The sequence below is a fragment of the Rattus norvegicus genome, chromosome 19, assembly GCF_021556685.1.
Source record: "Rattus norvegicus strain SHRSP/BbbUtx chromosome 19, alternate assembly SHRSP_T2T, whole genome shotgun sequence".
Taxonomy (NCBI): domain Eukaryota; kingdom Metazoa; phylum Chordata; class Mammalia; order Rodentia; family Muridae; genus Rattus; species Rattus norvegicus.
Genome location: NC_141552.1, coordinates 62,503,724 through 62,530,084, shown reverse-complemented (window position 1 = coordinate 62,530,084; position 26,361 = coordinate 62,503,724). Strand labels below are relative to the sequence as shown.

The 26,361-nt window shown below is 48.4% G+C and overlaps 2 protein-coding genes and 1 long non-coding RNA gene across 10 annotated transcripts in view; 1 reads left to right on the top strand and 2 right to left on the bottom strand.

Moving 5' to 3' along the window:
• Positions 1–517: 517 nt before the first annotated feature.
• Hsbp1 (heat shock factor binding protein 1) lies at positions 518–4,908 on the bottom strand. The gene is given in 4 exon segments (NM_173119.2): positions 518–1,397; positions 3,604–3,724; positions 4,411–4,477; positions 4,776–4,908. Coding segments are annotated over 3 exon segments (231 nt in total). The 5' UTR covers positions 4,821–4,908; the 3' UTR covers positions 518–1,397; positions 3,604–3,605.
• Positions 4,909–5,060: 152 nt separating this feature from the next.
• The window catches only part of LOC134483394 (uncharacterized), a 60,116-nt gene continuing 38,815 nt past the window's right edge, over positions 5,061–26,361 (top strand). For 4 of the 8 annotated variants that reach the window (XR_015644196.1, XR_015644198.1, XR_015644199.1 and 1 more), the window contains exon 1: positions 5,061–5,220. This is a non-coding gene — a long non-coding RNA (uncharacterized LOC134483394). Of the gene's footprint in view, positions 5,221–6,789; positions 6,907–13,421; positions 13,591–26,361 lie in introns of all 8 variants that reach the window. The other 4 variants (XR_015644200.1, XR_015644195.1, XR_015644193.1 and 1 more) reach the window with 2 other exon arrangements.
• Positions 18,557–26,361, bottom strand: part of Cdh13 (cadherin 13) — a 1,039,744-nt gene continuing 1,031,939 nt past the window's right edge. The window contains 1 exon segment of the mRNA NM_138889.2: positions 18,557–19,731. Coding sequence (NP_620244.1) covers positions 19,724–19,731 — 8 coding nt within the window. The 3' untranslated portion in view covers positions 18,557–19,723.

Genomic DNA, 26,361 nt, shown 5'->3' with positions numbered 1-26,361 from the left:
CTCCCACTCTGGCCCCTGGTTTTCCGAGGCTTTAGTTCGTAATCTAACATGGCACCCCTGTGTCCATCTGAAAACTGAGGGGACAAACATACTGGACACAAGGACACCAGCAGCACGGTTTCTAGCACCTTCATCATGGCGGGTGCTTCTGGTTGACGGATCTGCTCAGAAGGCAGACAACTGCTTCCTGAACCATCCTACTGACTTCTGAAGACACGCAGCCCCGAGTTTCTATTTACAAAGACCAAGAATGTCCCCCATGCAGGGTGCACCCACTTGTCCCAGTGTGACAGAATGGCACTTTGAGGGGCTCAACCTGTAGTGCCATTCACTGGTTGATGACAGGAATTCCTACTGCTCGAAAACAAGGCCAGCAATACATTTTCTGGTGCTATCCCCCTCCCCCAAATTTAGAAATCAGACGAGTTGTTCATGAGCGGTCTGCAGCACAACTGAGAGGGCAGAGAGCCCTGCTTGGTCAGGGCTTCTCTGGAAGGACCACACCATTCTCCGATGTTGAATTACCTTGTTCTTTATTGTATGAAATCACTTTGTGGGGACAGTGACATAGGTTGTCTTCTAAGTCATCAAAAGTGGCCTTGAGGCCAAGCCTCCAGACACCAGAATTCTGAATGTAAATCTGTCTTCTCTAGTTAATAGAATTCACTGTGCAAGAATTTAGACAAGAAATAGTTCAAGTAAAATAGTATTTCTTAAAAACCAGCACCTCCCACAGGTCAATGGGCATTTTTTAGCCACTTGACGGGGGCGGGCTCACTCGGGTCTTTTGGTCTCTTCCCTTTCAGTCAGTAGCTTGAAGGGAGGATAGGGTCACTGGGCTCTGATATCCCGCCGGAAAGCATGGCAGGTCCTACCAACACTACTAGAATCTCATGCAAAACTCTGATAGACACTTCGGCACAGACAACTATGAAATGTTCTCGGCCGTTTGGAGAAGAACTTCTGACACTCGAGTGGCGGCTCAACAGTCACTTTGCACTGAAACTCAAAGAAAGCTAAACATTCATGTCTCACACATGGCTCCTGCCAGGGGGAAGGGCTGCAGTCACCTAATTAAAGAGTACTCTGTCGCTTTATCACACAGCAACTACCACAGAGGAGCAGTGGGGAGAGGACCTCAGAAAACCACTAAAAAGTCTGACAATCTTATCCGGAAACCGCCAACATTTTAGTGTTTAATAATTAAGAGAACTGACCAAGATGTGAGGATACCAAGTTTGAGGAATGGGGCTAGGGTACTCTAGGCTATGCAGGCTGTGATAAGAATGTACGTTTTATAAACCTGTCCACACATAGGAGTTAGTTGAAGAAAGCCACTTGGTTTTCTCTTGGCTTGGGAAAGTGATGTTCTGGACTCAGTCTGAAGTGCCAGTAGCCTGTGGAAGAAGAAGAAGACGATGATCAGCACCAAGGGGAGCGCGGAGGGCACAGCAGAGCCAGCTCCTCCCCACTATAAGAACAGATGCCAGGACGCCATCCGCTCGGCCACCCATTCTTCATGCACACTAGCCTAGAGAATCCCATTTACTTGTAAATCTTAAAAAGATGCCACTGTAAATTAGAAGTTTGTGTATGGGTCTGGGCATCCCTGTGTGGGTTTGTGCCGGGGAGTGCAAGTCCTTGTGGAGGCCCACAGAGGGTGCCAATCCTTTGGAGGTGGAGTTGCAGAGTGGTGAGCGGCCTCAAGGGACAGCTGGGAACCGCCCTGGGGTCCATTACGAGCGCATACCAGCTCTAGCACTGAGCCATGTCCCCAGTCTGTTACTCAGACAGCTTTCTTCCGAGTTCTGACTCCGCCTCCCGTTTTCACTTCTTTCTTTGTGTTTCGCCATCAGTCCAACGTCTTCAACCCTACAATCTTCTGTTCTTGACTAATGGGATTTTTCCACCACAACACAGCACAGCTCCCCAGCAGCTCCCAGACCCCTGTCCACAGTGCAGCTCCTCTGTGGACAGGACTATGATATACTACATAACTCATAGCGAGGGAGCCATGCGTGCTGGTCGTTATCTGACCTTCCCAACCCCAAACAGTCTCTTGGATTTCAGAACAACCTCTATTTCAGTCACTGAAAAGCTGTTCCGGCCCACGCCCAGAAAGTAAGAAGGGGGCTAAGAATCATCCATTATATATTATCTTGATATTCTCACACAAAATCCTTGGTAAACGTCATCTAAGACGACACAGATGGTATGTAAGATCCCAATATTTGAGGCAGAGGCAAATCAGGTGGAGCGCTTTTGAGTTTGAGGCCATCCTGGTCTGTAGAGCAAGTTCTAGGCCAACAAGGCAGGGTTGCATAATAAGAGTGCCTCAGGGCTGGAGAGGTGGCTCAGTGGTTAAGAGCACCAACTGCTCTCCCAGAGGTCCTGAGTTCAAATCCCAGCAACCACATGGTGGCTCACAACCATCTGCAATGAGATCTGATTCCCTCTTCTGGTATGTTTGTACTTATATATAATAAATAAATCTTTTAAAGAAATTATGTCTCAAAAAAAAAAAAAAAAAAAAAAAGAGAGGGGGGTTGTTGGTCTCTCCTCCAACAAACCCAGGTGCAGGGTATAAGGAAGAAATTCACCACACTGGATGGTTTTAAAGACATCAACTCGGGGTTGGGGATTTAGCTCAGTGGTAGAGTGCTTGCCTAGCAAGCGCAAGGCCCTGGGTTCAGTCCCCAGCTCCGAAAAAAAAAAAAAAAAAAAAAAAAAAAAAAAAAAAAAAAAAAAAAAAAAGGAAAGACATCAACTCTACAATAAAAGTCACACACACACACACACACACACAAACATACAAACACACACACACACACACACACACACGCCTGTAGAACTTAAGATATATACTCATGAAGGTGGCTTGAATTCTCTATTTCCAAAAACAAAACAATGAGATAATCTTTCAGTGATCAGGACAGAGCACCAAACATCCCCCCCAAAACCTCCCCCGCCACTGCCCCAAATGCCACCATCCAGTGGTCCTCAGTGAGCTGCTTACCAGCCAGACAGGGGCCCAAGTCCCAGGAATGTCCAGGGCAGTGCCTAGGGTCGAGTGAGGCCATCACAAACTGTCCACTTACTTAAAATGAACCCGTCAAGGGGCTACATGTGGCTCAGCAGTTGAGAGCACTTTTGCTCTTGGAGAGGACCTAGGTTTGGTTCCCAGCACCCACGTGGTGGCAAGCTCTGTCTCTAACTCCAGTACCAGGGGATCTGATGCCTTCTTCCCGCCTCCCATAGCATGGGGTACATATGCTGGCAAAACACTCATATTTGACTAAATCTTTAAAAGAAAAAAGTATTTTGTCTTTTGCTGTCGATTTCCTTCTTTCCAGGTGTGAGCCTCATAGCTGACATCACTGTGTTGTGACGAGTAAGGTTCGCACCTGCCTGGCACGATACAGTTAAGTTTGAATACAACTTGGAAATGTGAATTCCACCCAAGGAATCTGTTTGGCATGGGAACATGTCGAAACCTGGGAGTCCCTGGGAGGGGTGGAGGGAGATGACTGCTCGGTAGCGACACAGAGATCCCATTTCCGGACCACTCTCTGTGTTTATGCTAAGGCACCCCTGCTCTCTCACCTTCAACTCTTCTGGGCAGTAGGAATCTTGTTCTCAGCGTCCAGTTCTTCTACTCCAGCCTGGGTCATGAGGTCAGCGATATTTTTCTCCAGGTCATCGATTCGGCTGCTCATGTCATCGAGTGGTGCAGTTAAAGAGCCCACCCACCAGACCAGCAACACCTCACCTCTGTCTCTCCCCTCCAGGTCCCTGCAGACTGGTTTAAGCAGCTGCTTTCCCAGTTTCATCCGGCTACAGTGACAGCCCGGCAGTCAGGGGTCCAGGGGACTGGGCTGAGTTCTCTACCCTATGCCTCAGTTTCTTCAACCCTTAATCCCAGAGGACCCCGTTTCCTGTTGGTAAGGTTACAAAGAGAATTGGAGGGTGGAGGGCTCCATGAGCACTCCCAGCCAATGGTTACCAAGTAAACCCCTTTACTGGTGTTCTGGAGGGCCCCCAACAGGGGCTTGGGTAGTCAGCTGTGTCTCTGGATCTTGACACGGTTCTCCATGGGGACACAACATAGCCAAGATCAGTAAAGACATTTCTAAGTGGGGCTGGAGAAATGGCTCAGTGGTTAGGAACACTCGAGGCTCTTTCAGGGGACTTCCCAGTATGCACATTGGGCAGCTCACAACCGCCTGTTACTCCAGTTCCAGGGGATCCAACGCCTCTGGTCTCAGTCACTCCCAGTACCCCCTTATACATATAATTAAAAATAATGAACTCTCTGGAAAAAGGCAATTTCTAGATGACTAATTATAGTCTGTTTGTAAACCACCCGCTCACCCCCACAGTTAAGAAACTGCCTCCAAGTCAAAAGGATATTCCTTCCGATGATCTGATCCGACATAATCTGAAACTTGTCTTGCATCTGCTGCAAGAGCGTCTCCACCTGAGAGAAAAACCAGAACAAGTCAGCCGTTTCCAGCCTATTCCGAGATCCCCTTCCTGGGACGTGAGTGGGGAGGCGAGGGCGCGGGCTATGGGGGCTCCCGGCTGGTGTGCGAGGCCTTCCGCAAGGGCCTGCCCGGTCGGTTCCGTGTCCCTGCGGGTCAGGTCGGGAGGGTCCGGGCCAGGGCCGAGGGGAGGGCGAGCCTCGCAGGTGTGCGGGCCGAGGCCGCTGGCCACACCCCAGGCCAGGGCGGAAAGCAGACCCGGAGTATCCGGGCCCATGTGAGGATGCGGCTTACCACCAAGGTGATGTCCTGCATTGTCTTGGGGTCCGTCTCGGCCATCTCTCCGGTGCCCAGCTTGGCGGCGATGTCTCGGAACCGTCACCTAGACTTCGGTTTCTTGGCGCAGACGCCCACAAGCCGACAGTTCTCGCGACAACAGTCACGGGGGTCGCGAGGCATTATGGGTGTTGTAGTTTCCGTCACGCATCGGAAGGTCCTAGGAGGCTTCAGAGCGTCCTGTCTGCGGATAAGCTACGCCCACCCAGTTCTTAGCTCCGCCTCCATCCCCTGCCCAGCTCCACCCTGCAGGCTGCACGGAGCGGAAGAGAAGGAAAAACACCGGAAATGGGCCAAAGTTATAGGGATTAGCGTTGGCCTCTTCCCTGGATGTTGTCAGACACCCAGGCCTTGCAAGACGAATCAGCGGGTGAAGAAGCGTCTGACACCAAGTCTGACAACTGTGAGTTCGATCCCTGTGACCCGCATGTTGGAAGAAGAAACTCAACTTCCACAAATTGATCTCTGCCCTGCGCATTGCTGTCACATGCATGCACACACTACACAGACACACAGACACACAGACACACAGACACACACAGACACACACACACACACACACACACACACACACACACACAAAATAAGTAATTGTACTATTACTACTAAAAAACATTAGGTGGCTGGAGAGATGGCTCAGCGGTTAAGAGAATTCACTGCTCTTCCAGAGGTCCTGGGTTCATTTCCCAGCACCCACATGGTGCCTCAAAACTGCAACTCCAGTTCTAGGAGACCGACAACCTCACACAGACAGTCGTGCAGGCAAAACATTAATGTACATAAAATGAAAATAAATAAATTATAAGAACGGAACAACCCCCAGACCCGGAACATTAAAGTTTGAGGGTACACTGGCAGGATGCCCCTTTTCACCAAGAACCCAGTTTTATATTCTAGAAGACATGGGCCAGGAGGATTCTGAATTGAGTTCAAGGCCTGCCTGGGTAAACCTAGCGAGACCCTGTTTCTCAGAACCAAAACAAAAACCTAACGAGCTAAAGGAGGAGGTAATGAAATGTACCCAGGGGCTAAACACATGCCCTGCATAAAAAGTCCAGCACCAAATAAACAAAACAAGCTCAGATAATCTCCCTGCCACCTGGATGGGGCGCAGCACAGCAGACCCAGCTTTGCGAGTGTTTTAGTGGGATGTAAGTACAGTCTGACCTGGCTTCTTTCTCTCAATGATATGACTGCCTGGTGCTAAGCTTGCAGGTTTCCATTTGTGTAGAAGAGGGGGCCGTGTCAGCAAACAGTGAACTGGGAGGCTTATGCCACAGGTGCGGACCTGAGTTGACAGGGCGCTGATGTTCAGATAGTACTTTCCAGGTTCCTTAGATGCGCTGAGTCATTTTTAGTGACATATGCCACTCACAGTGAAGGAAGCTGGGATAGAATACTGTGGTAATTTGAATAAAAATGGCCGCCATAGGCCCATAGGGACCGGAACTTCTATTAGGAGGTGTGGCCTTGTTGGAGTGGGTGTGGCTTCGTGGAAGGAGGTGTGTAACTAGTGGGCGGACTTTGAGGTCTCAGAAGTTCAAGGCTGGCCACTGTGTCGCTGTCATGTCCTGCTGCGTGGGGATCTGGATGTAGAACTCTCAGCTCTTTCTCCAGCACCATGTCTGCCTGCACGCTGCCTACCATGATGATAACGGACTAATCCTCTGAACTGTAAGCCAGTCCCAGTTAAATATTTTCCTTTATAAGAGTTGTTGTGGTTATGGTGTCTCTTCACAGCAATGAACAGAACAAAGGTGTTCTTTACACAAATAAACTGGGGAGGGAGGGATGTGTCTGAGTCTAGCAAACTAGTGAAGGCACTCGCTAGGATATAAGGTTGTCCCTCTCTACCTTGGGGCTGTTACTGGGAGTTGAGCAGCTTAAGGAAGGTTCTAGACAGGACGGGAGGAGTGGCTGATTCCCTCTGCAGAGCCAACACAACAGAGTTCTCCATGTTCCTACCTTACAGTGAATTGTACAGACACATGGATGGCTACAGGCGGGGAAACAGTTTACCAAAGGAGAGAAACAGAGAACTCCAGAGTCCACCAGACCCAGGCTGAGGCCCAGCTCCAAAAGGGACCAGGTCTGTGACCTTCCCTAAGTTATTTACTTACTGTGTGTTCTTCTGAAGTCTGCTCCCTAAAGGTAGCGGCATCTGGGAAAGTTTCCAGAATTCTGCTTCCTGTTGAGTGAGGACCCTACCTTCCAGTCCCACAGATGGTCCCTGAACAAATTGTCTGCCTGATCCAGCAACTCACAAGCCTGATCTCAGAGGACTGTGTTTCCGGGTGAGGGTGGGATAACCCCACTTCGTTCGTGTGGAGGAAGACTAAGTCACATTAGCGTTGGTAACAAAGATGGGGCAGGCTTGGCCAGGGAGATGCGTGGTTCACTTGTCTTCCCCAGCTGTCATCTGACCTCATCTTCACCAGCCCTCTCCCCCTCAACCCTAACCTCAGTTCACAAAGAGGACTCCCTCCCCATGTTAGAAAACAAAACTATTGCGTATGTGGACGTACACAGGAGTGCAGGTACCCCCAGAATCCAGAAGAGGGTAACTAACTCCCTGGAGCTGGAGTTACAGACAATTGTGAGCAGCCCAATATGGTTGCTGGGATTCAGACTTGGGTCCTCTGCAAGGGCCGCAGGTGCTCTCAACCGTGAGCCATTTCTGCAGCCTCTGCCTTCTTCTTTCTTTCCTTCCTCCTTTTTCTGGTAGGACACTGGCAGTTGTTGGCTTTGTTTGTTCCTCCTGGCTGAATTTTTCTTCATCTAAACAGCAAACTTGACACTCTGAGTGATGGCTTAATTTTCTTACGATTAGAGACAGATGCGGTTTCTAGCGAGTGAAACAGCTGCTTTTCACAAACCTCTCCACACTCCGAGCTGACGCGCTCTTTGTGGGAGGCTGACACAGAACACACATGAGTTTGGTTCTGTTAATGAAGCTGTTGTGTATATGCAAAGACCCAGGTGTTGACCTCACCCGGCAGTTTGGATCAAACTCATTTTTAAGCTTGCCTTTCATGCCGAAATCAGGAAACTTCTAGCACCTTTAAAGCTTTTCCTAGATTAATTTTAAGTTGTAATTACCTTCCCCGTGTTCGGGACAACTTGGGTTTACAAGAGCTTACTATGAGGGCTTTTGGTTCATGGTAGGCCATTCCTCATACTCCTGTCTTGGATCTAATAAATAAAGGAGGACCCTAGTGTGTAGAGGTCCTTCAGTAATGGGGATTGAAGCTAGAGGCTTCAATATGACAGGCAAGTGCTGTACCACTGAGCTACATTCCCAATCCTCTTTGAAAAATATTACATTTGTTTAGGCTTTATTTTACAAAATGTATATGGGTATTTTGTATGCGTATATGTCTGTGGCACCGCATGCATGCCGGTGCCTGTGGAGGGCAGAGACCGTGTCAGATCCTCTGTATGCTTGTCTTCGTGTAGGTGCCCGAGGAGGCAAGAGGTGCTGGATTTCCGGGGAGCAGGAGTTGCAGGTGGTTATGAGGCATTTGATTGGAGTGCTGGGAACCCGACTCAGGTCTTCTGTGCGAGCACTATGCTCTCTTAACCAGCAGCCATCTTTCTAGCCCTCTGGGTGTATCTCTGAGGTAGTGTTATAGGTTTAACCAGACGGACGACCTGCTGTGACCGTGGGCAACCCTGTCACTCTGGGGGTCCAGGACTGAATAAGGAGAAAGTGAACTGAGCTCTGTTCATTGCTCTCTGCTTCCTCACTGTGGATGCCCTGTGATCAGCTGCCTGGAGCTCCCGCTGTCACGCACCCCCCACCATGATCAACTGTACCCTTAAACTGAGAACTCAAAGAAACCCTTTCTGCCCCAAGCTTCTCTTGTTGGGTGGTTTATCCCAGTAACAAGACAGGTAACTGATCACAGGCTATAAGGGCTCATCTTCCTAGTGCCCAGCATGGCTCCTGCCCCTTCACGGACCGTCCCTAACCTTTCCAGGCTTCTCCAAGCTACTATGTCATCCCTCTTTCTCCCAGTGATGACTTGACATTCTGAGGAGAAAATCACCTGTGATCACAGCCCTGACCCCATTCTGTTTGCCATCACTGGCTCCTCAGTAGGCAGTGCAGGGCTTTGCACAGTTGGGGTAGAGGTCTGCCAACCAATCGGCCAGCCAGCCGACCAGTCACCCAACCAGCCAACCACCCAACCAGCCAGCCAGCCAGCCAGCCAGCCAGCCAACCAGCCAACCAGCTGAACCCAGAGAAAAATCCAGAATAAAATGGAGGAGGAAGAGGAGGAGAAGGGTGAGGAAGAAGAGGAGGAAGAGGAGAGGAGGAAGAGGAGGAGGAGGAAGAGGAGGGGAAGAGAGAGAAGGGGGAGGGGGAGGGGGAGGGGGGAGGGACGGAAGCAGCAGCAGCAGTTGCCAGTAGTAAACCCGGCCACTCCTGTCTCACTTTCCCAAGTGCTGAGATCAGAGGCATGCATCACTCCCGCTGGCCTTTCTTCTGGGAACACAATTAAAGGCGACTGTCTGTTTCTCTCCCTTTTTGTTAATGTTTTGCTTCTCATTATATTTATTTTGATTTTGCAATCAAGTGATACTGGTTTTTCTCTTGCAGTAGTTTTAAAATGAATATAAGTAAGATTATGAATCCATTTTCACTTTTTATTTATTTATTTATTTAAAAAATACTTTTCTTTTCTTTTTTTTTTTTTTTTTTTTTGGTTCTTTTTTTTCCGGAGCTGGGGACCGAACCCAGGGCCTTGCGCTTCCTAGGTAAGCGCTCTACCACTGAGCTAAATCCCCAGCCCCTACTTTTCTTTTTTTTTAAATTTATTTATTTAATGTATATGAGTACACTGTTGCTGTCTTCAGACACACCAGAAGAGGGCATTGGATCTCATTATAGATGGTTGTGAGCCACCATGTGGTTGCTGGGAATTGAACTCAGGACCTCTGGAAGAGCAGTTGGTGCTCTTAACCGCTGAGCCATCTCTCCAGCCCACTTTATTGTATTTATTTGCACGTACGTATGCATGTGTATGTGTGCACACGAGCCACGGTTAGAGGATAGAGCCCAAAGGGAACTCGGGGGAATTCTCTTCTTCTGCCTGGTAGGTTCTGGTGATTGAACTCAGGTGGTCAGAGTTGGCAGCAAGCACCTTTATCCCATGAGCCCCACAGACTTAAAATGACAGTTCAGAAGTGTAGTTGGAACTGCTGGTACGCTGCCGGTTCAGGAAGGCAGGCTGAGGTGGCGAGAGGTGTACCGAATGTGGTTGAATCTTGAAGATCTTCTACAAACATTAACATTTAGAAAACTGTTTTAAGAGGTGACAGGTAGCCTGAGGGGACAGCTGTGTGTCCTTTGAAATAGCAACGCTTTTGCAGTCTGTAAGGGGACAGCACAGGCAGTTGCAGGAGCTATAACATCTGCTTGCTTCCCCTTGGGGACAAAGTCAGAGAAACATTGTGGAATTCTTGAAGGTACCAGATGCTTGTTCTTCAGGGAACAATCTTGCCCCTGGAGGCTACCCTGCTGGCAGAGAAGAGGCCAGGGCAGGTCACCTGCACCCACCCACCCACCACAGACCTCTCTGCAGAGCAGAGGTCAGGTTGGTTAGAGGATAAACCGTCCAGCTGTGACAGATTTAATTTAGAAACAGTATCACCCCGGACCCGTCCTCTGGGTTGGGAGGCCCCCATCAAAGCCAAGACGTGCTAGACTCTGCAGGGGGCTCTGTGCCCTGGGTGTCTTGACTGGGGCCTGGAGGCAGGAGGAGGTCACAGCTTTGTGGCAGTTTGAAAAAGAACAGAAAATTGCTTTTCTGAGAAAGGACAGCAAGATCAGCAGTGTCCCCATCAGCTCAAATTGGTTTGAAGTGTTAGTTTATGCTTCTTACTTTCCTTTGAGGCAATTTTCCAAATGAGCATCTTGGTGACTGGCTGCCAGGAAATCAACTTCCTTTTTGTTTACCCGAACCAGCAGTTTCCTGGAAACAGACTGTCTGGGACGCAGGGAAGAGTTTCTGCAGCCCCATGACCTGTCAGTTTGGGTTCCTTGAGTGTGTCTTTCTCTGTCACAGCTTCCTCTGTCACTGTCACTGCAGGCAGGGCCGATGACCTTCAATTCATATGCTGTGTGGAGACTCTAACTCGTTTGGGCAGGTATCTCATGGAATTTAGCATAAAAAAAAAATACCTGGGTGGGATTAGACACCACACCTAACAGGCGTAAGATCCAGTTAGAGAGCTGGTTGTGGGTGGCACATGCTGGTAGGATTTGCTGGAAGAGGCAGAAGGAGGAGGATCACGAGTTCAAGGCCGGCCTGGGCTATGCTTTTGGGTGAGATGGGGTGGAGGGAGAGATGGTTTTGGGCTGCTTGGGGGGTAGAGTGGAAACCTAGTGCAGCGGAAATCTCCTGGAAGCTATGGGTGATCTTGATGAGGACCCTCTAGTAATGGGGTATAGAGTCCAAGTGGCCATCTCTTGTATGCGTTCCATGGCTGAACTGTGTTGCATTCAGTTGAGTTGTTGGTCAAAGGGGAGTGTCCCATCCATGTAAATCTCCATACAACCCAGGTTGCTGCCAAGACATAAGGTTGCTTTCCAGAAACTGATGATAGGGCCCCATTGTTAAGGATGGCACCCCCACAGTTTATTGAACACTGAGAAGTTGAGCTGGTGCCTACATGGAGACTTCACCACAATGTTCTGACTGAAGCATTAAGCACAGGGCCTACACGGGTCTGCACCAGGTCCTCCTTATTTATATTATGGGTATTAGCTAAATATTGTTATGGGACTCCTGACTGTGACAGGGTCTCTGACTCTTGTGCCCACTCACGGGACTCTCTTCGTCCTGTTGGGTTGCCTTGTCCAACTCTTGATATGAGGGCTTTTGCTTCATCCCATTGTACTGAATTTTGTTCTGTTTGGTCGCTACCTCTTAGAAACCTGTTCTTTTCCAATGAGAGGCAGAAAGGGAGTAGATCCAGACAGGAGGAGAGGTGGGGAGGAACTGGGAGGAACAGTGTGAGGGGAAACCGTAATCAGGATATATTATATGAGGAGAGAATCTATTTCAGAAAAAAAAAATCCAGATAGTGATGGTTTAACTCAGTGAGTCTCAGTGGCTTCATCTGTGGGGATAATGTTGTTTTAATGTCCCAGGAATTGTGCAGGCTACAAATATAATTACATATTATATATGTCTCATGTGCAAATATGCAATGAGATGTGTAATCTGTTTATACATATAATGATATGTAGTGTTGGACGTGGGCTCATCGGGTAAGAGCACTGGTTGCTCTTCCAGAGGACCAGGGTTTGATTCCCAGCACCCACATGGCAGCTCACAACCATCTGTGACTCCAGTTCCAGGGCGTTAGTTGCCCTCTTCTGGCCTCTGGGGACACCAGGCACACACATAGTACACAGATACACATGTAGGCAAACAACCATACACATAAAAATAAAATGTAAGTTTTTAAAAAAATGTGTAATGTTTGGCATACAGAGGCACTTATAAAATATTACCCTATTCTCCTCTTTGCTAAAGATGTCTTCAAAGTACTCCTACTATTTATCTGTTTATCATCTTCATTCCCTACTTCCCTATTTACATATGTCTGTCTATCTCTACCTATCATCCATCTGTCTGTCCGTCTGTCCACCCACCCTCCCACCCACCTACCTATCTATCTATCCCTGACCAAGACGGATTAAGGGAGAAAGGATATTTTTGAGAGATCATTTTCTATTCAGATCATGATGCTGTTATAGATGGACAGCCGCAGTTCTGGTGGGACACGGTCCAGGGAATGCGTGACACAGGAGCAGGAAGCTGTCTGACCACATTGCATTAGAACTCAGGAAGGAGGCTGTGAACAGGAGGTAGGGCTGCAAGGCCTCAAAGTCTGCCCTTGGTGACCCACCCACTTCCTCCAGTCAGGCTCCATTTCCTACAGGCTCCACAACTTTCCCAAGCAGCACTGTCAGCTGGTGACCAAGTGTTCAGACATGTGAGCCCGGGGGTAACACTTAACATTACTCGAGGCTGAGACAGGAGCTCATGTAGGCAAGGATGACCTTGAACTGTTGGTCCTCATGGTCCTGTCTCCCAGGCGCTAAGCTTACAGGGGTGTGTCATTATGGCCGGCTGTTGTAATTGCTTTTCCTTAACAGAATTAGAGCTACAGATTTTTGTAAGTAGTGGGCCAGTCCGTTAGCAAGAAGTAGAAGGTTGAAAACAGTACAGTCATTAGATGGAACCTGATGTTAAAAGTGTTTCCCTGTGAGGTTACGATTGTTTGTGTTACTGTCCGAGGAGGAAGGAAAATGGCTGTAACCATCTGTAATGGCTATTCCTGGTTGTCAACTTGACTATATCTGGAATGAACTACAATCCAGAATTGGAGGGCTCACCTATGATCCAGATCTTGAGGCTGGGAGATACAAGTTTCTGACCTGGATCTTGGCATGGAGATCTTGAGGCATAGTGGCTATGAATCCCAGGAGACTAAGGCAGAGGGATCTCTGAGTTCAAGGGCAGCCTGGGACAAAACAAGTCCAGGCTTGGTGGTGCACACCTTTAACCTGGGCCATACCTTCTGCAGAGGACCACATAAGGACATTGGAAGAAGGAAGATTCACTCTTCTTCCCCGGCTTACATTTACTTGCTGGGACATCTGTTGGATCTACTAACCTCGTGGGACTGAGCAACTGCTAGATCCTTGGACTTCCCATTCACAGCTGACCATTGTTGGGCAGTTGGACTACAGACTGTAAGTCATCACAACAAATTCCCTTACTACATAGAGACGACCCATAAGTTCTGTGACTCCAGAGAACCCTGACTAACACATCATCTCTGAAAGGCATAGCCAGAGGTCTCCATGATGCTGCTGCCCAGTGGTGGCTTCGGAGTCAACAGAATGGTCAGCCTTTCTTTTTTGATGTGGTTGATCTGCCCATGCACACTTAAGGGAACTGTACCTACGGAGATCTCTCAGTTACATTTAAAAAACCAGAAATGGCTCAGGATTCAGTAGAAGTTCCTTTAGACAAAGGATTGTAGTAGCCAGCACAGACCACTTGGGAACCTCATACACAGATTCTCCCTCAGATTCCTCCCTCTCCCCTCCTCCCCCTTCCTCTCCACTCCTCTTCTTCCTCTTCCTCTCTCTCTGTCTCTCTTTCTGTCTCTGTCTCTGTCTGTCTCTGTCTCTGTCTCTCTGTCTCTCTGTCTGTCTCTCTCTCTGTTTGGGAGTGCCTTCTGGATAATTGACATATGAATTAACCCAGCTGGGGCTGGAAACACACCTCAGTGACAAAGAGTGCTCACTGCTCTTGCAAAGGACCTGAGTTCAGATCCCATCAAATGTGTTGGGTGGTTCATAACCGCCTGTAGGGCTAGCTTCAAGGGATCTGCCACCCTCTTCTGATCTCTGCAAACACTTGCATGTGCACATATCAATAAACAAAAAGGAATCTCTAAAAAAAAAAAAAATCCATCGGAAGCCCTAATATATTAATGAGCCATGGACTGTTCTAGAAAAGGTTGGGGATACCTTAGAAATTACAATGTTCTGTATAGGAGACATTTCTAAGTTTCCAACGTTAACTTAGTACAGCGTTATTACTTCTTAGCAGAAAGTTTTCCTCAGGAACTTAATAGCAGAAGGGACTGTCACGGAGACATGCTTCACAGAGAAAGGTACCTCATAGTCCAAGCCACTGCCACCTCACTGTGAGACAGTTGTATTAGTGACTGCCACACAGCTATAAAAACGCCCCACAGAATCCTCCAGGACAGACTTATCTTGGCTCCTGGCTGTTGGGGCATCCATCTCCATGAGGAGGGGGAGGGAGAGGGACAGAGTAGTCCATAGCATGGCAGGACGTAGAGAGGAGACAGGAAGTGTCTAGAAACCCAGACTTCCCCTCAGTGGCCTACTTTCAGTTAGGCACTTCTGCTGTTTCTAGAGACCCCTCTTACCCCCATCGCTAGCCCTGAGAAAACAAGTGGGGACCAAGCATTCAATTCTTGAGTAAAGAGGCTTTTTTTTTTTGGTTCTTTTTTTCGGAGCTGGGGACCGAACCCAGGGCCTTGCACTTCCTAGGTAAGCGCTCTACCACTGAGCTAAATCCCCAGCCCCGTAAAGAGGAATTTTTATACCCAAGCCTTAATGCTGGTGTAGATGGATGGGTACACTGGCTAAGGCTTCAGACTGTGGTCTTCTGGCCTACAGGAACATTTGGTCACTGTCATCTCCACATGGGAAGCTGTAATACTGTGCCGTGGTGTGGTAGGGAAGATGTGAGTATTCTTGGCAGCTACTTACCTGGGTTGTGACTTCTCTGAGTGTCTCGGTTAGGGTTTCCATTGCTATGAGCAGACACACCTTGACCCAGGCAACTCTTATAAAGGACAACATTTCATTGGGGCTAGCTTACTGGTTCTGAAGTTTAGTCCTTTATCATCCGGGTGGGAAAGCATGACATAGTGCACGTAGACAGGGTACAGGAGCTCCTGAGAGTTTCACATCTTGTCCTGAAGGGAGGCAAACTGGTTTCCAGGCAGCTAGGAGGAGGGTCTCAAAGCCCACCCCTACTACCTCCAACAAGGCCACACCTCCTCCAACAAGGCCACACCTACTCCAACAGGGCCACACCTCCTCATAGTGCCACTCACTGGGCCAAGCATATACAAACCATCACAGTATGCCTCCTTTCTCTTGGTTCGTAAGCTGCCTCATGTTGAAATATGCCGTGCAAATTTGATGAGCAGACTCGGTCGGGAGAGTGTTGACCTAGCAGGCACCAAGCCTTGGGGTCCCTTCCCAGCACTGTGTAAACTGGACAGGATGGCACACATGTGATTTCCAGCATTTGAGAGGTGGAGGCAGGATATGCAGAGGTTCAGGGTTGCCCTTGGGTGCATAGGGGGTTTGAGGCGAGCTGGGCTATTTGAGAGACCCTGTCTCTAAAACAAAACAAAACGACAGGTAGAAAGGTCTCCTTGTTGTATCTTCAGGGTGAGGTGTGCTGTATTTATTTTGTTTAAAGATTGACCTATCTCTGATTATCTGACTGTTTGAAATGATAGTTTGAGAGTCTTCCTGGAGCCATCAAATTCTCCCACTTTTCTAAGAAGAGTCAAAAATCTTATTGGACTTAATATATCTACCATGAAAATCAGGTGCCTTCTTCATTTGTGTGAGACAGGGGTTTCTCGTCTGCCGGGAGCTTCACAAAGTAGGCTTTCTTGGCTGGCCTGTTTGCTTCCAAGAATCCACCTGATTCTGTTTCGCATCTCACCTTTGCTGGGATTATAGGTGTGGACCACTGTGCTTGGGTTTTTATATGGGTTCTGGGATCCAAACTCAAGACCTCAATCTTTCTTTTTTTTTTTTTTTTTGGTTCTTTTTTTCGGAGCTGGGGACCGAACCCAGGGCCTTGCGCTTCCTAGGTAAGCGCTCTACCACTGAGCTAAATCCCCAGCCCGACCTCAATCTTTCTAGGTAAGGACTTTATCAGTCGAACCATTCTACTGGCCCCTGGGCTTGACCTCTGTAGGTTGATGTCATTATGCAGGTGAGGGCAGGTACAGAGAACGGGGCCTGCCATTGGACAAGAAGGAAGGATGGGCAGGAGAAAAGTTTTGGAGAGGCAGAGGAGTAAGGAGGAGGCAGCTGAGAGAACATGGTGGCAGATGCTAAGATTCCTCTCTGCACATATTACAGGTTGTTATGACTATTCTTAAGGGATGGATGTGTACAAGATTTAGTGTTGTCTAGATGGGAAAATTATATCTTATCTAGGTGGGCGTTTTATAACCTTACCGATTAGTTGTAAGTTTATTCTGTGGATGTATTGTGGATTGAGTATTTAACATGTAAATCTTATTGTTGGGTTACAATTTGTCAAGTCTTGATTTTACCAGGTGGGTGGCTGGAACCAGAGAGTTCCCAGCTGGCCAGGGCTGGCCAGGGCAGGCCAGAGCGACTAGTAATGGGAGTGGAGAGACCGCTGGGGCTAGAAGATAGCTAGGCTAATGTGGCGTGGCGCCACACTGAAGCCAGCCATGGCTGAGATAAAATTAAGGTTAGTTCTATATGGCCCTACCCTGTCAGAACTAATGCCAGGGAGCGGCCGCCCAGGTCCCAGAGTACCAGGGGCCCAGCATGGAGTGGTGATGCATGGGAACCGGTTGTGCTCCTTTTTAATCTTAGCACGACAGAACTCTTTCCTTCTGTGTCCTTAGCGAAGCTATAGTGTATATGAAGAGAAAGGGGGAGGGGTCTTGTACTTGTTGCCTTGAGCAAGTCCATCAAGTCATACTGAAGGATGAATTTTCTGACTGTTGCTTAGCCTGGGGCTCAGGCTGCCCTTTACCTGGTGCCTGAGGATGCTTCTTGGTCTGTTCAAGGGTGAACATTCTCCCTTTTCCTGCCTTGCAGGAGGAGAGCATTGGGGTGCACCAGGGAGGCTCAGAAGAGAACCTCCTTGTACGGTGTGAGTGTGTGGGCTTAGATTCTTCCCAGCTGTGCGCCCATGCAGAACCATTATGTCAAGCTTAAGCTGTGGCATCTTTTATCTTAAAGAAGGTCTCCATGTCTGGGGACTATGAAGAGATGGGTGACCTGCTTTCTGTGTTCATCCAATTGAGGGCGGAGCCTGGGTCTAGAAGTCTTCAGTCACCTCACAGTTGACTGTGACAGGATTAAGCCATATTCTTATGCTGGCATGGCAAACATGTCGCACACAACTTGTATGCTGAGGCTTTTGGCTTTCAGTGTGTGTGTGTGTGTGTGTGTGTGTGTGTGTGTGTGTGTGTGTGTGACACATGTGGAGGATATCGAGCATTCTCTGTCATTCTCCCTGTAGTCCCTCGAGGCAGGGCACTCCATGGAACATGGGGCTATATCTTGGTTAGGCTGGAACCCAGCAAGCCCTAGCGATCTTCTGCCTCAGTCCACCTCCCCCACCTAAGGCTGGGGCATTTGTGGGGACTCTTGGTTTGTGGTGGGTGCTGGAATCTGAGCTGTAGCCCTCATGTTTGGGAGCAAATGCTCCTCACTTAATCACTGAACTATCTCTCCAGCTGTCTCGCTCCAGCTTTCTAGACCCACCCACCCACCCAGCAGACAGACAGGGGAATCCCGAGTGGTCGAAAATGTGACTCCGGCATCAGACACATCAGACACAGAGGAGAGCTACCGCCCAGCAGTTTTAACCACCGATACCCATTTATTTTAAAGAAAAAACAAAACAAAACAAAAAAACCTCTGCATTCTGTATGGTCCGAAATGGAAACGAGGAGTCATATGCGGGCCTCTACGCATGTAATCTCACTACAACAAAGACAACATGTGACCCTAGTGCTGGCAGAAGGCAAACTCAAAAGCACAAGGCCAAACCAGACTGCAGAGGAAAGAAGCATGTGTGTGTGTGTGTGTGTGTGTGTGTGTGCGCGCGTGCGTGCGCGCGCGTGCGCTCGCGCACGCAAGTGCGTGTGGGGTTAAAACCTTTAGTAAGCAACAGCATTGAAATGTACCAAGACACTTACCTTACCCTAGCTCCTGCTGAGCCCGAAAGCCACAGGCTGGCACTAGCTTCATTCCACAGAGAACAATTTGGTTGTGAGCTCCGATGGCTCCCTTACGGTTTGTCAGCGGGAAGATAACCTTAGTGGGAGCCCTGATGTTCTTCTTAGCCCGACATGCTCACAGGACAAAACTCGACTCCTTTCCAGACATAATGAACAACTTTTTATTCTCAGCTTTGCGAACGACGACGGTAGTCACACGGAAGGGTACTTTAAAAACTACCTGGGCTTACTCTATTTTACGCCTGTATATAGGAAACAAACGGTGCGGATATGCGTGATGCGTGTGTGGGTAATATATGTGCATACAAGACGGTACCTGTTGGTCTCTTCATAGGTACGCCATGGTGACTTTTGTACTTGTACATATACCAAGGAGGGAGAGGGACTCCACCATGATCTGTGTCACCACAAGGACTGTAGGACTGTGGGTCTGGGGTGGTACAGTGGCAGACTCTTGCCCATGGGAGAATAGTTCAGCCCTTAGCCTCTGATGGCAAGATGCCTTGCTCCCCACTTTGGGGGTCGGAACATCAAGCCATGGCATTTGGTGGTAGTGGGGTGTGGTGGCAGTCCTACCCAGCAGAGAAGACTTCTTTCCCTTGCCCTTCCCCCACCCCCACCCCCTGGACCTGCCTGGCTGGTCGGTCAGCATTCATTCAGTGTTTAGACTGAGCAGGCCCTTGCTATACAAGTGAGTGACAGCTCAGTGGGCTGATCTTGACCGGGGGCGGAGCTGTCTGAGTTTCCACCTCCTCTGTCTCTTTCCTGCAGTCTTCTACACAAATACTGGGTCTATACACAGACAGATACCCATTCACGTACAGGTAGGAACCCACCGCATAGCTGCAATGGGCCCATACACAGACTGATACCCATCCACTTACAGGTAGGAACCCACTGCGCAGCTGCAGTGGGCCTACACACAGACCGATACCCATCCACGTACAGGTAGGAACCCACTGCGCAGCTGCAATGGGTGGAGCACTGGCTAGCAACGCACCGGACGCATCAGGAAGAGTAGTCATTGTTCCTGCTCCTTAAGGTCCAGTGACACGCATGATCTTTAAACATTCAGGGCAAATCCAGAGGGTTCCGTTACTCAGAGGAGGAAGGAAGATGCTGTCAATTGGTGAGGTACAGATTAAACGAAACTGCAAAGAAAACGGAGGGCGTGGGGCAGTTGAGGCCTGGTTGTGAAGTTTGAGAGCTGTAAACGGCAATCTTCGGATTTGGATAGACTTTTCTTTTTTTTCTTTTTCCTGTTGCTATGGCAACCGGGGAGTCAAGCTTCAGATGTGTCGTTCTCACAGACCTGAGTGGAAAAGGTACAGAATTAGGTCGGGAATATCACAACTCACTTCAAAACACTCAACTAGACCAGACCAGTGATTGACAGGCTCCAACAGGCACCGCACTCCTTTGAACATTATCTCTTTCTTTGCGTGGCATTTGAAGACAGGATTATCTTGCTGGCTACATCTACTGAAGTTGAACTCGGGAGTATAGACCAAGCACTCCTTGGCATTTGAAGCCCAGCGCCCCCCTCAATAAACACAAAAGTTGGCTCTGAAAGTGCTGATGGTTCCAGGCGTCAAACTTCCTCCCTGGGACCAACAGCAGCTGTCAACACATGTCCAGATGATCATTAGCACAGATGTACTGGGCTAGGAATACACTGAACGGAGCCCAGAGCCCAATCAGTGAGCATCCCCTGTAGACACACCTCTTTCTCTCTCCATCCATCCATCCGTCCGTCCGTCCGTCCGTCCGTCCATCTGTCTATCCATCCATCCATCTATGTCATCTATCTATCATCTGTCATCTAATAGGTTTCCTACCTATTAACCATCTATCCATCTAGTTATCTATCAGACCTCTTTCTATCATCAGACAGATCTATTATCAATCAATCAATCAGACATCTGTCTATCTACCTAACATCTATCTTCAATCAATTATCTGTCTGTCTTCAAGGAACCAGACAGACATCCTTATATCTATATCTAATCTATATATCATCTATCCTCTCTCTCTTTCATCTATCTTTCTATCAGTCTATCAATCAATCATCTATCTAATCTCTCCATCTTTTAACTGTCTGCTTACCTACTTATTATTTATCCACCAATCATCCATCTGAATACATATATATTTATATATATGTATATATAATATATGTATATATATTCTGCCACAGAGAGAAAGACTCATTGGTAGTTCTTGAAACACCAGATTAATTTCCCATTGCTGACAAAACTAGTAACCACAGTCTCATGAACCTCGAATCACACACATGGATTCCCCCACAGTTCTGGAAGCCACAAATGTGAAACAAGTCTCATGGATTTAACGCCGATGTTTGGGCAGGCCTGCACTCCTCCCCAGGGCTCTAGAAAATGAGTCACCTCCTTGCTAGCTTCCAGTCTAGAGGCAGATGTGTTCTGTGACTCCTCGAGGTTCAAAGCCGGCGATGCGGTGTCTTGTCTCCCTGCCTCTGCCTCCCTGTTAGCATCCTCCTATGGCTGCTTCTCAGCCCCCTTGTAAAGACTGCTCCCCCTTGTCAGGCTGCTCCTACTCATGCAGGGTCATTTTCCCAACCCAAGACGCATGACCTAATCGTGTCAGCGAGATGTCCTTGCCAAGTGAGGTGGCTTGTTCATTAGCTCCGGGGAACGGGATGAGGACATCTTTGGATGCCCTACTCAGCCATCCACATGCATGCTGCCCCATTGTCCAAAGGAAATGAGACCTCCTGTGGGCTGTGAGGACGCGCCATAAAGCGGTACCCACCGATGGTGTGTTTAACAGGCCAGCATCCCAGTTCCTGTTCATGCTCCTATGTCACGCCACCCACGAGGGCGCTCTCTACTCATCTCAGCTTTGTAAACAGGGAGGAGCTTTGTCCCTAGGATGCCCAGATTTCTGCAAGCATTCCTGTGTCCATGCAACTCTGGCAAGAGTTGTGCTGACTCCAGCCCAGATGGAGAACTCACCAGGCCCAGCAGACTATGTCGTGCTTAGAGGTCGTTGCCAAAGCCCTCTCCTTCTTGGGCTTCAGTTCTAGAGAGTCTGGTGCCAGGGAGGAGAGAAGCAGACCCACCCACGGGCCATCACTCATTTGGGTTTGGTCAGCTCTTTCAGAGATGCTCTGGGTTCACCTCCAACCAGGGCCCACCGAAGACAGCACAGTCCGCCCAGCGCTTCACCCTGAGGTGGACTCCTAGGACCTCCTTAGAGCGTGCAGGCCCGCTGCCGGGTGGTCACAGATCATAAGCTGTTCTTGCAGAGCTGTAGTAAGTTGTCCTTTACACTCGTGGTGGTTTCGAGGCAGCATGTCACATAGCCCAGGCTGGCATGGAACGTACGGCAGAGCCCAAGGTGGCCTTCGTTCCCTCAGCCTTTCAAGGGCTGGGGTAACAGGTGTGAGCCGCCATGTCCAGCTCAGATTGGGTACGTAAGTAGTCTTTTTAGTGTGTGTACGTTTGTGCACTTGTGTGTATGCGTATGTGTATATCTATTTGTATATGTGTATGTGTGTACAAGAATATATATTTGCATGTGTGTGTATGTGTGTGCGTGTATGTATGTGTGTGTGTGTGCATGCGAGTGCAAGGTTGGGTGTCATCCTGAATCACTCTTCACCTCATTTTAAGAGCTAGGGACTCTCACTGACCCTAGTCATACAGATTTGATTAGATTAACTGGTCAGTGAGCTCCCCCAGACCTTCCTGTACCTGCTCCCCAGCGAGGGATAAAGGCATGTACCTCCAGGATGAAGGTGTGTACCACTAGTGTTTTATGGGGGTGGATTTGAACTCAGATCCTCATGCTTGTGCAGCAAACACTTGTGGGCTAAGCCATCTCTCTAGACCCTGTCCCTTCTAGGTTTTCAAATGATCAAAAGCCACTCATCCTTCTAGCTCCTGCCATGCTTGCAGCTGAGGGCCAACTGCAGGCTCCTCAGCTTTGGTGCTCACGTGTGACATTTGGAGCCAGGCAGCAGATGCCGTCGTCTCATGCTCTGAAGGACCTTTAGCCCTGTCCCCGGCCTCTCTCCACTAGATGCCACTAGCAGCATCATCTCCGTCATGACAACGAGAAGCTGTTCCTTAGGGGACAACTTGGTTAAAATAATAAAAGAAAGGGGGGCTGAATAAAATTCATTAAGTTAGCCTGCAGCCCTTTGTTTTTAAATGACAGTCTGGAATCCCTGCTTTAAGTCAATTTAGATGATCATGTAAATGATCCCAGCTCTCGGGGCTGCTGAGATGATTCCATGGGGTAATTTATATAATTTATGCAAAGCCTTTTGCTGCCGTGTGCGCGACAACGAAATCCCTCGAGGGTCAGCTATCCAGGTCCCTAAAGTCGAGTGGCCTTAGAGAACCACAGTGTCTCTGCAAAGCCTGCCAGCAGAGGACAGCCTTTCTGTGTGGCCTCCGTAATTCAGGGTCCTCCCTGTGCCCACAGCACATCCCACAACAGAAGGGGGAGAGGTGTAAATGCACTCCAGGGAATTCTAGAGAAAGGCAGAGTTGTCATTGGGTGAGCCCTGGATTCAAGGGAGGGATCAAGAGTAAGGAGAGCGTCCTCTGCTACAGTGTGGCTAGCAGCTGGATACAGCCACCAGCATTCACTTAAACCAGATGTTAAAAAGTGGGAATGATACCATTAAATGAAAAAAAAAAAGGGGTTGGGGATTTAGCTCAGTGGTAGAGCGCTTGCCTAGGAAGCGCAAGGCCCTGGGTTCGGTCCCCAGCTCCGAAAAAAAGAACAAAAAAAAAAAAAAAAAGACTGTCTTTGGCTCATCTTTGAACTTTCTAAAAAAGAAATTGTTTTTTTTTTTAAGAAAAATATTTGATTTTAGTGTAATTGTGTGTGTGCATGTGTGCATTCATGTGTGTGTGTCTGTGTGTACCTGCGTGTATGTGTATGTATATATGTGTTCGTGTCTGTGCTCATGTATGTGTGCATGTGTGTATCTGCATGTGTACCTGCATGTATACACGTGTGTATGTCTATGTGTGTGTGTGTGTGTGTGTGTGTGTGTGTGTGTGTACACATGCATATGTGGACGTTAAAAGTCAGCTTGTTGGACTTGATCCTCTCCTTCCAATATGTGGGTCTTGAGGAATCAACTCATCTAATCAGGCTTGGTGACAAGTGCCTTTACCAGAGGAACCATAAGATACAAATAAAACAGCTCCTACCGTAGGCTTACTTGCCCTTCCCTCAAACCTTTCAAGTCTTGGGACTAAGAATCTAATATCTGTGCTTTTGAGAAAAGCCACTATCCCTATATCTTGCCAAATATAGTGTCTTGAACTCTTGTTATCTGGCTTCTGTTCTTTCGATGTTTAACTGAGATTCCTGTTTTATCCCTGGTTTAATTCTGGAAATGTCTCAAGTACCTCCCAGGAAGGTCGTTGTCATAAAAACCTTCCTCAGGGTTGTGTTGTGGTGGTTTACTACACACCCGCATGGACTTGAACTCTCACAGCACCATCAGCGCAAAAACCTTCACACATGTATCCCGAAACTCACTTTCCTCCTCCCACTTTTTACTGAAGAGTCAACCCGGGGAGACAGCGCATGACCACAGTGTGGATGAAACGAGGGCTGTCAGGAAGCTCAGGAGCCTCTGTGATGAGACAGTCCACTCCATTCAAACCGTGTGTTCACTATCTGCCACTCTGTGAGCTTTGGATGTGAGTGGATTTCCGAGCCACACCACCAGCATTGGGCTTTCAAATGAAATAGGGTCAGGGTATGTATGGGTAGAGACGTATTAAATAGATTCCTTGACATTGTGCGTGCAGTTGGTGTGAGATCCATGCCAATCTCTGCAGCTGATACTACACAAGGGTGACCTCTGAAGGCTAATGGTAGCCATCAGCAAATCAGTCACCTGTACACAGGCACCGGGGGTGTCTCCTCATGAAGGAGATTGTCCAGATCCCCAGAATCAGGGCTAAGACCGTCAGCAAAGCAAGGGACAAGCAAGTGCGTTACTATACATCCATAGGAGCTGATCTGCTCCCCCCCGTCCTTGCTCTCTGGTGTCCCTGCTCATACAAAGCTGGATGAATTCTTCGTCTTTTCTAACTTCTCCACCTCCGTCTCAGGACCGCCCTCAGCCCTTTATGTGTTGATTGACAGAGACGATTTAGGAGAGCATCCATCTCGCCATCAAATCCTCACAGAGGCTTGGAGTCAGGAAGACAGCAAGTTCATCATGGCCACAAGCAAAGACAAAAGGACCAAGCTGAGGATGAGGGGCAGGAATGGAGCTGGAGGAATTGGATGAAGCCTTGAGGGTTGTGGGTGGTGGTGGCATAGTCACCAATGGTGGGTGGGAGAAGGGATGACTTGTCTCTGGGACAAGTGACAGACCATCAGGATCTCTCTCTCGAGCTCTACCCACAGAACTCTGGTCTCCCACAGAGCCTCATACACTTCAAATGTCGGATGTCAAAATGTCTGACTCCTATTGACCCGCCCACCCTGCTGCCAGGATGTACCCACACTGTGTTCCCTCTGTCAAATTTTCATTCTGTGATCACACCGATAATTTCTCAAAATTTAAACGCTAGGGCTCCAGAGCCTTGTGGGTGGCAGAAGCCAATGTGAACCGGACCAACATCCCCCATATGAAGAGTCTGGCAGTACACTTCATCCTCTGACTCCTGTCACTAGGCTGTGGTGGTTTGAATAGGAATGGCCCCCAAAGACTCATGGCCCATAGGGAGTGGCACTATTAGGATGTGTGGCCTTGTTGGAGTAGGCGTGGCCTTGAAGGAAGTGTGTTCCTGTGGGGGCAGGTTTTGAGGTCTGTGTGTTTAAGTTAGATGTAGTGTGGTACACAGTCTCCTACTGGCTGCAGATCAAGATGTAGAACTCTCGGTTCCTTCTCCAGCACTAGGTCGGCCTGCATGCCGCTGCGTTTCCTGCCATGACGATAATGGACTGAACCTCTGAAACTGTAAGCCAGCCCCAGTTAAATATTTTCCTGTAGAAGAGTTGCTTTGGTCATGGTATCTCCTCACAGAAATAAATAAAACGCCAACTAAGACATCGGCCTAGTAAATCTTGCTCAAAGTGATGTGTAATTGTATCAGAGTTATACAGGAAATAACTATTTCATAGTTATTGAGAGGAAACATGAGGTATAAATACTATTTTCTCCCTTCCTCATTATTTTTTAGAAGCAGAGTCTCACTGTGTGACCTCGGCTGGCCTGGAACTTACTATGTAGACTATGCTGGTCTTGAATTTATAGTGATCCGCCTGCCTCTGCCTTCTGAGTGCTGGGATTAAAGGCTAGATACCAACATTAAATCTACTAAGTACTGGGAGACAGACTGGCCCAAGGCTTTCTCAGAACCCTTGATAAAAGAACAAAGGGAACACCAACTTTCTGTCCTTGCTCAGGGGCAGACTTGGTAAGGATCGGGCTGGGGCTGGGGCTGGTGCCGGGGTTGGTGCCTCAGAAGTTAAGTTTCTGTTCTTGGGAACTTGGTTTTCTTTTCTGAAGGGCTATGGTTATCTGAAAGGCTATGGTTATCTAAAGGGCTATGGTCATCTGAAAGGCTATGGTTATCTGAAGGACTATGGTTATCGGAGGGGCTATGGTTATCTGAAGGACTATGGTTATCTGAGGGACTATGGTTATCTGAAGGGCTATGGTCATCTGAAGGGCTATGGTTATCAGTCCTAAGGGCTGAGTCTGATGTTTCTTGTGTTTTCTTTGCCAGCATTATCTGGTTTAGATCTCTGGGGACCTTGCACATAGCAAGATACTATAGTTAATAAACTTGAATGGCACAGGCAATCTCCTGGTCCCAGCGTTATCCCCTCTATTCCTCATTCCTGGTCCTCTCCCTCGACACCTCACATTCAGGGCCCTTATTCCTGTGGGTTTGGGTCAAGCAAAAGATTAAGC